This window comes from Priapulus caudatus, unplaced genomic scaffold (assembly GCF_000485595.1).
Source record: "Priapulus caudatus unplaced genomic scaffold, Priapulus_caudatus-5.0.1 Scaffold18, whole genome shotgun sequence".
Lineage (NCBI taxonomy): Eukaryota > Metazoa > Priapulida > Priapulimorpha > Priapulimorphida > Priapulidae > Priapulus > Priapulus caudatus.
In genome coordinates this window covers 508,789-518,067 of record NW_014577079.1, presented here as the reverse complement: position 1 = coordinate 518,067, position 9,279 = coordinate 508,789, and the positions used below count along the sequence as shown (strand labels likewise).

Genomic DNA, 9,279 nt, shown 5'->3' with positions numbered 1-9,279 from the left:
TGCTGATCGGGGCAGTGAAGGCAAACGTGGTCGGCTTAACTTAGTGGCCAAATCTAGATGCCAGACGGAATTTTTTATACGCCTTATAGGTCTTGGTCGGCTGTGTTTTTGAAAGTAGCAGCTAAATGCCAGACAGTAGATTGGTTTTTTGTCGTTTTTTACGGCGATTTTCCGTCCTGTGCCTATTGCGGACTAGACGGCCGCTCGCTGTTTAGAACATCAGAGGACTGCGGTTCATTGAAAAGCGCGCACAGTCGTATATATTAGGGTGAATGCTAATGGAATAGCAGGGGGCCTGTGTTGTGGCATGTATTGGTGGTCACCAGCGTACGGTGTACGCCTGGGCGTGATTTCTGGATTCTGTGCTGGTTCGTGATGTGTGCGTGCTTGTGCGCGTGCGGGGGGGCTTGGTTAGGCGGATGTCATATACGTGCGTCGTCTGTTTGTCCATGCCATGCTATGGGAAGACTAAGTTCGCATCCCCTGGCGAGGACCATAATTTAGAAGTGTTGGATAAATGGGTTACTGTTGTTGTAATTGCGCGAATTGGAGTATATAACAAGCAAAATTGGCTGGCATTGTAAGAATTTGTGTATTTAAAAACAACGGTAGCTAAGCATGTCCCAAAATTGTTCGCGGCCGGAATCGCTTTACAGCACCCACCACGCCGCTTCGTTTTGCATAGCTATTAGGTGATCAGCGCGTTCGCAGCGCGCGTATAGCAAATTCTGCTACTTATATATGCGAGCGCCGCCACTTGCAACTATACGCGTGTGTTTTACACAGCTATCTATAAATAACCACTGACAAGTTATCGATTAATACGGTGGGCGCTTTCTTTCGTGGAGGAATTTGCGCCAGTGCTAGACATTTACCGATTTTTAAATAATGCTTGTGTGCGTGCACGTTGCGTCGCTGCTGCGTGCGTGCGTGCTGTGGTGGCGGTGTGTGTACACTACATGCTGTCTTCTTCCAGTCGCCTCTGATGTGTGGGCTCGTTCCGTGCGACGTGCATCGCCCGGGCGGCCGTGCCTGCTGCGTGCGTGTATTGTTGGCTTCCACACGAGACATGGCCCTCTGTAAATATATGCCTTGCCGCTGCAGCGAGACATATATTTTTCACGGAGTGTTCGGGTCTTGTTTTTAAAGCTGCCCCTAGTGCGAATAGATAGTCGGCATTCAAGCTCACTGCATACTATATATATTATAATTAGTATAATAGTATATATATATACGTATATATATAGTATAGGTAGGGTATTCCATTTCGGTGTGTCGAACTTCTGCATGAGTTTTATGTACCTGCGCATTTTATCAATTTGCCTCCTATACACTTGCACGCGGAAAGCGGCGGAGTACGGGTAATTTTAGCAGGCTTGATTCAGTGGACCCAAGCGTGGATAAAGTCCTGGGTGGGAAGGTCGGACATGTGCTAAGCACTTCTGGCTGATGAGGCACTGTGAGTACAGTAAAAACACGCGGTATGAAGAAATAGATTTTTCCAGTTTAGCGCCTCAACCGTGTTCTTATTAAATTCGGCCGTGGCTTACTGAAAAAATTAAGGCTCAAATAGGTTCTTAAATAGGTTCTTAATTGCTTTCTAACTTTTAATATGTACTAGCTGAAACCGCGCTCTGCGCTGGCTTAGTGGACCTGTGATGCATGCTGTTACCGAGTACAGTAGTGTTCATGTGGTAAGGTTTGCTGTATATGGGAGAGTTAGTTGTTGCATGGTATGTTGTTTTTTTATGGTTGAGATGTTCAATAACACAATACTGTACGAATTCATGCTTACAGTCGCGTAACACCATTACCATTTGTTTAGGCAGTTCTAAAGAACAGTTGCCTGAAGATGTACCAATTTTGTTTTCAGTATGAAGAACAAATGTTTATTTTTGTTCAGGCCGTGAACATTGTCGTTCTTAAATGAATAATGCAATTTTTATGAGCTGACATTTCAGGGCCTTGAGTGTTCTTAATCGTACGGTTGTTTCTTTTATGCGGGGTTTTTTAACTGATATGATGTAAATAATGCAGTTCTGGTGTCTCATAACAATGCAGTGGCTGCTGGCCAAGTGTTTTATTGGCTGGCAATTGGCCCATTGGGCACTTGGTTATTGCATCGATTATTGCTGGAGCTCTGTCTTTTTTATTATTACGTGTGGTTTCTTTTTTTAAAGGTCTCATTCTGCCACTTGCGGGAAAATTAGAACGCTTACTTTAAAAATCGTTAGACCTAAAACAGGGTTTTATGTTAAAGGGGTCTCAAATGGGGAATTGTGGTAGCCTAACATGATTCTTATAAAAATCTATGTTGCTGTGATCACGCTGGGTCGTTTTGTACTGTAGTAGCTAGTGTACGTCAGGCAGCGCAGCATCAGACAACAGTTAGCAGCAGCGCGCTGATCTGATATAGAGAAGCGGGCCATTTAACATCTGTAATTTGTCCACGTTTTGCCGCTGCATTCGGGGTGTAGTCGATCTTGAACGCTCGCTTCTTCTGTAAGAAGCGGCGCTCGTGTCTCTGTAAGGGCGGCGCCGATCAAAATTGGTTACGACGCATAGACCGCTGCAGAAATTCATTTCGGGCAAGCCGGCGGACGAGCTGTATGTAAGCGGCCTTGTATTTAAGTTGTGGTTCTTAGATGGTTCGCTTTGCTGAGATTTATAGCTAGTGCGCTTTTAGCTTTCAAGATTTTATAAGGATCCTTTTACCGCGGGTATCTGCTGGGCAGATATACTTTATGGAACAGCCTGCATTGGCGATTTCGGAGAAACAAACTGCATGAGGCCGTACTAATGTTAAATAGCCGTTCACATCGAGTTGAGGAGGGACATACATTAGAAAAGGGCCCTAGCTATCGTCATTATATGCGACAGCCCAAAGGATTATGAAACTGGGTGATTGGGGAGAGCTTTTCTAATTCTGAATAGTCCTTGTGTGTGCCGTGCCCGAAAGTTAATGCCACGGCAGTCGTGGGTATACGTCGTGCACCTACTGCTGCCGGTTTTGCTGGTCGCATGGTTCTGTTTGTGCGACATAGTATGCAAATTAGTTAGGGACCATGTGCTCTATGCTACAGTGAATCATTCCTACTATTGATTCAATTGCTATTCACTTGTCCAGCGTAAAAATATGTATATTCATATGATAAGTTAGACTTATGATTGAAGTGAGAGCAGTTATGTTCACTTCAGCATTTACGCCGAGTAAAATGCAATAAGCTATTTCAAACGCATAAATTTGGTCTTGTCTGTAAAGCTATTGCTTGAATTATAATGTTCACAATAATGGTTTAACGCGCGTACAGATACTCATTTTCGTTGGTGCTTCTGCTGCTGTGCTCTGCTGCTATGTTTCTGTATTTTTTGCATATTAGAAGTGCTCTCGTAAAGATCATCTACCACTGCCCAAACGCATTTCCATAACCGAGCATGGATTTTCTACATCTGTAAGTCGTTCTAGCCTAATGTGCTATGCGGTGGAATGACCGTATTAGAAGAGTTATCTCAGATGTATGGGTCGTTAAATAGTGCGTTATGCTATAACGGAGGAGCAAATCAATGAGTAACTCGCTCTCGGCCGTATAAGACGTTGTTGATGATGTTGTGCTAGAAGAGAAATGGTTTATCAGCAATCTCTCTCTCTCTCTCTCTCTCTCTCTCTCTCTCTCTCTCTCTCTCTCTCTCTCTCCCTGTCTGTGTGTTGCTATGCCTAGATGCTGCATGTGTTATTGCTGTGCCAGGTAAAAGTGCTTCAGGGATTTCATTGTGTCATTTGAAGTGATGCTCTGCCTCGCTGCGCTGTCACGTGGAACCGTCAACTGCATTCCACGCGCGCATATAAATACGTATGGCGCAATTAACTCATTAGTGGATGTATGAAATTCGCTGAATAATACTTCGATAGCTTGTGTAGAGCTACCGTCGTTTTTTGTAAAGTTTGCAATGTAGTCAATCTTGACATGCAGAGGGTAGTTTAATTGAGCCGTCAGTGGCAACACATTCTTCTGCACAATACGTTAACTGGAAAATGTTAATATAATAATTACAACTATTTAATTGCCTGCGTGAAACTTGTGTACGGTCTAATTATCGTGTTTATCTACGCTAGTGCGTCTGAGCAGTAATTAAAAGAAATTGCCATTTTTGAATAGGCAGTTGGGTGTGTACACGCGGCGCCTCCGTTGAGATCGGCATGTGATTATGATAATGGGCGTTTCCATTCTTGTGCTTAATCGCGATGTGATCCAAGAAAGTTATCGGTGGTTGCATGAGACACCAGGAAAGTAAACTTTCACTGAATGTGTGCGAGTGTGCAGCAACAAGATAGGGGCTTTGACTCCCTCCTCCTTCTCTTACTGCGTGCGTGCGTGCGTGCGTGTGCGCGTGCGTGTGTGTGCGCGTGTGTGCGCGTGTGTGCGCGTGTGTGCGTGTGTGTGTGTGTGCGCGCGCGCGCGCGCGTGGGTGTGTGGGTGTGTCTTTTTCTCTTTCTCTTTCTCTTTCTCTATCTCTTTCTCTCTCTGTCTCTCTTTCTCTGACTCTAGCCTCATTCTCTCTCTTTCCCTGCGCAGACGACAGTGAATAGAATAAATGACTGTCAGCTTCATCTCTCTGTCTCGCTGCGTGGCACAGTGCATTTCTGATCGATTGGGCCGACTTTATTGTGAAACATCTGACTGGTACGTGTGTTCGATACGCAGCATGAAAAACAGGCAATTGAATGAGGTCTGGCTGTACTCGTAACTCTTCCACATAAAAATGAAGGTGAAAATTACACACAGAGAGAGAGAGGGGGAGGGAAAAGAGAAGGCAGGTGGGAGGATAGGGATAGAGGGAAAGGAGCAAGATGTGCTGGGGAATAGGGAGGGGAGACAGGCGGAGTGAGACAGGGGAAGGAAAGCGGCCAAGAGCGAGAGAGAGAGAGAGAGAGAGAGAGAGTGGCACACACACACACAAAGAGAACGAGAGAGAGAGAGAGAGTCGTTAAATTCATGTCATTTATAGCAATTTAAACGTTGTAATTCTATCTCCGAATCTTTGTTTAGATTATTGCTAGTGCTACCTCCAGATCGTTGTAACGTACGGGACTGAAAACTAAGATGCAGTTACTCGGCCCGAAGTGAGTTTCTGTCACTGAATAGGGGGTTTTGTCATCCCGTCGCACCGTTATTATCTCGCCTACAAAGGTGGGTTTCGTATGTGGACAGCAATCAGCATGTGCGCATTGTGCTTTCCTGTGCATGGATGGTAGTGTACATTTAATTGTGCACAAATCGTTACAAACATTACATTTTCGTTTATACTAACTACACCGCTTTATTGTTTTTGTTGTCGTTTTTCATTCTTAACAACCTTTTTACGTGATTTCTAAACGCAGAAAATGGAGCATATATGCTTATGTATCATCGTGCCTGTATCGAAAAATGTTGGCTTGGGAATTTGTTATATATTCAACTTGAGAAATGTGTTAACAAAACCTTTCTTCTAAACTAGCCCACATTTTACGTATGAAATCTTGGGAATCGAGTGGAATTCGCTAGCGATATGCATTATGCACTAATTACAAGCATTAGCGCGCACGAACCGTGCTACCTGAAATATGAAGTTAATGTTAAGCGTTGCGTAATTGCAGTTGCACTCGATCGCACGTGAGAAATTCGCCGTTGCCAGTTATTTGACGTTTGCTTGTAATTCGCTGGTCGCCCGTGATTTGTTGCCTAGTTCTAGGATCGCAGCTTTTTCCAGCATCGTCGGGAGTGAAATTCCGTGCTAGCAACGAATCAATAGGCCGGACTCGGCTGATAAGGCATTGTGTTTCATGTTTAGCTGAAATATTGGCGGAATGGTGACTCTCTAGAGTCTAGAATCTAGAATCTAGATGGACTGTAGCGTTATTGATGCCATTGAGTCGTCGTGAAAAGATCCGAATATGATGAGTTTCGCACAAACTTGCCTCTTTGTCGAGTAGTCTTGAGATTGGCTGTACCAGACTGCAATCTCTACAGACGCACTTGCCTTTCCATTTCAGGCGTTCATGCGTAGAGATACAGCCGTACGCGTGACGCACGCTTACACGAGTAAATACGGCAGTATTTTATGCATTATAATTATTATCGCATGATTTGGGTGAAAAGTATAATTCTCTGAACCTCACTGGATTGTCTTTATAGAAAACCTTATGCGTATGTGTGATTAAAATCGTATAGTTATGATGACCTTGACACAGAAATTCTACAGCGCTTGAAATCTATAAAATTATGCACTGAAATTGCATATTTTAAGGTCTGTAATGGCCTTGACCTATTAAAAATCCACGCAATGCTTTTTGGAAAGTTATATATTATATGTGAAATAATTCTTGGAGCCTGACATCGTGAGCCAAAGGTTGGTGTCAAGGGAATGGCCTTGACCTAAATTGTAATGCCATCGACCTAGCTTTGCCTTGAACGGTGACCTTAAAACCCAGGCAGTTATAACGCCGTGGCCGTGATAACGTCACTTACGGTTGAAGCCGAATTCTGCAACCCAGTGTGCACCCTATAGTGCTAATACATGCCACAGTACTGACCTCGTGACGTTGGCGTCTCATTGCCCTATACCGACTACAGTACTTACTGAAGTGCTGCGAAACCACAGTTCCATAATACAACATATCTATATTATGACCTGCATATATTATCAAGAGTCCATAATAGAAAACGTTCTACTATGGACTCTTGATATTATAAACGACGCCTTCGTTTATCACTACCAGTGTCGACAACATCCTTTACACCCCCCACCTTCACTCCTTCCCCCCCCCCACATTACAGTGGTGATTACTGTCTGAAGCGGTTTGACGCTCGTTGTTATGATTCGTGGGGTTTCTCTTACGTACATTCGACGAGTAGACATATCACCGGTTCGTTCTGTTGTTGCGTTTGCAGGTCAGAGTTTGGGTTATGGGTTCGTGAACTACTGCCGTGTCGAAGATGCTGCGAAGGCGATTTCTACCCTGAATGGGCTCAGACTGCAAAATAAAACTATAAAGGTACGTCAAATTATCGTGCGAAACTACCGATTAAACCGGTTATAGAGTGTAGTTAATACTATAAATGTGTAGCAGGTAAATCGGTTATCGTCGGAACTTTAATCATGTAGTCGAATCTGTGAAGTACATTATCTTATCATATAACACTTCCGAGTTAGCCTGTTATCATATATAGTTAAAACTATAAAGGTACATTATCTTATCGCGTCACACTGCCAAATACGTACTGTAATAGTTCAAACTGTAAAGGAATCTGGTCATGTCGTTTATTTAACACTACCAAGTACCTAATTCCAACTGATATCAAACGCTATTCATTCACGTGGGAGGTATTTCAGTGTGTATATCTTGTGTTGTGACACAGTTCTGTACTACGGCGTGCGCCGCATTCAGTAAAACAATTCGCGCGTAATTTTGTACAGTGTCAGTAGCAAATGTGCGTGTTCCATTCAAGTGCCTTCGTGCTGTAGGATACGCGATTTATTTAAGTATATATTAGTAGTGCGGGTGATCCTTCAGCCGCGCATCAAAATTATATCGTGCTAACAATCTACGTTGTAAATCAATTTTAAAACATTTCATTAAATTGGTAATTAGATGTAAATGATATTATATCGGCGCATATCACCCCCCCCCCTGGCAATATTTTGCTTAATGCAAGTGTTTAGTAGGGAGGTAACCTAATAACCTAATAATATTCAGTTGTTCTGAACTTTCTAGCTCGTAGATGTACATGAATTACAGTAGACGTGTTTATCAGTATGTCTGGGTTTTCGTGATACATATCTTCGAAGGGTACAGCTACGCCTGTCGGTTGGTTTCTTGAAGCATAGCTCAGAAGGCTACAGCTACACCTGTCGCTGGTTTCTTGAATCATGTAGCTTCGAAGGTTACAGACACCCCATGTCGTGGATTTTCTTTGGAGGGGGCATATATTAGTATGTTACAGCTACGCTACGTACTTATCGATTGTACGTGTTATGTAGTAAGAGGTAATGATGGCATTGACTTTCACTCCATCTTCATGTTTTCCGGCACAGACACAGGCACACGCACACCGAGCGAGCGCGCTACCCGCAAACCGATCCATCATGATTTGTTTCAGTCGCTTAATTGTTGTTCGGTGGTGGGTGCGCGCGCGCGCGTGGGCGGCAGGGATCCGTGTTCGTGAATAAATCATGCATGCGCGCTTGCGAGCGAGCGAGCGAGTTCAACAAAGGTATAAAATATCTAAATGAATGTCTTTATAATTGCTGCTCGATTCATCACTGATTGCCATCGGGGGGGGGGGGGGTGGGGGGGGGGTGGTGGTTGCTTGCTAACGACGGCGGGCTATGATTGCAGCAAGAAGCGTGTGCGCACGCACGTGTCCACGTAGCGCGGTAGTCGCGTGTACGCGTGTGCGGCCAAACCTATGTTAGTGGGCACCGCCATAGAACGGACACCTCTCTATAACGGACGTTTGTGTTTTGCTTATGTGGCAGCTATACAGTGCAGCCACCTCTATAGAACGGACACCTGTCTGTAAAGGACTTCTGGCGTTACTGCTATGCAGTGAACTCACCTCTCTAGAGCAGAAATGTGTCCATAAAGGACGCATTTGGGAGGGTTTATCTCTGAGTGTCCCTTGTATGCAGGTTTGACCGTATATAGGAGGTGGATGGTGGGTATACGGCGTGTAGCGTGTAACGTCTCCGCAGCTATATCACGCACGCTGCTTCGCGTAAAAAGCGTGGCCGGGGAAAAACGAGTTGCTAATAACAACATGCATCAATCTCGGGCCAGCCATTCGAAAACAAGCAAATGCCTTATTCAGACGGAAAATAAATGGCGCTTCTCGAATATCTGACACGTGATCGACGCGATAATGATGACCGCAATTTCTTCATCGGGAGAGGGGGTGGTGTGCCGCGCACGCTGATATTGTGAGCGCGTCGCGGCGGCAGAGAATTATGAGAAATTGCGGAATGCAACGTCGGATTGTTTGTGTAGAACGTATGCACCGCAGGCAAATAGTATCTGATTTCACATCTGGACGGAACAGAACATTTCTCGTGAAGTCGGCTATTGATGTGAAAGGCTTTGTGTCGAGAGAGAAAGAGAGAGAGAGATAGAGCAGTGTAGTGAGAGAGAGAGAGAGAGAGAGAGAGAGAGAGAGAGAGAGAGAGAGAGAGAGAGAGAGAGAGAGAGAGAGAGAGAGAGAGAGAGAGAGAGAGAGAGAGAGAGAGAGAGAGAGAGAGAGAGAG

General features: G+C 44.5%; 1 protein-coding gene across 2 annotated transcripts in view; it reads left to right on the top strand.

The window, feature by feature from the left end:
- Positions 1–9,279, top strand: part of LOC106811284 (ELAV-like protein 1) — a 61,386-nt gene that overhangs the window by 31,125 nt on the left and 20,982 nt on the right. For both annotated transcript variants that reach the window (XM_014814862.1, XM_014814855.1), the window contains exon 3: positions 6,930–7,033. In XM_014814862.1, the coding sequence (XP_014670348.1) occupies positions 6,930–7,033 (104 nt within the window). The remainder of the gene's footprint in view (positions 1–6,929; positions 7,034–9,279) is intronic.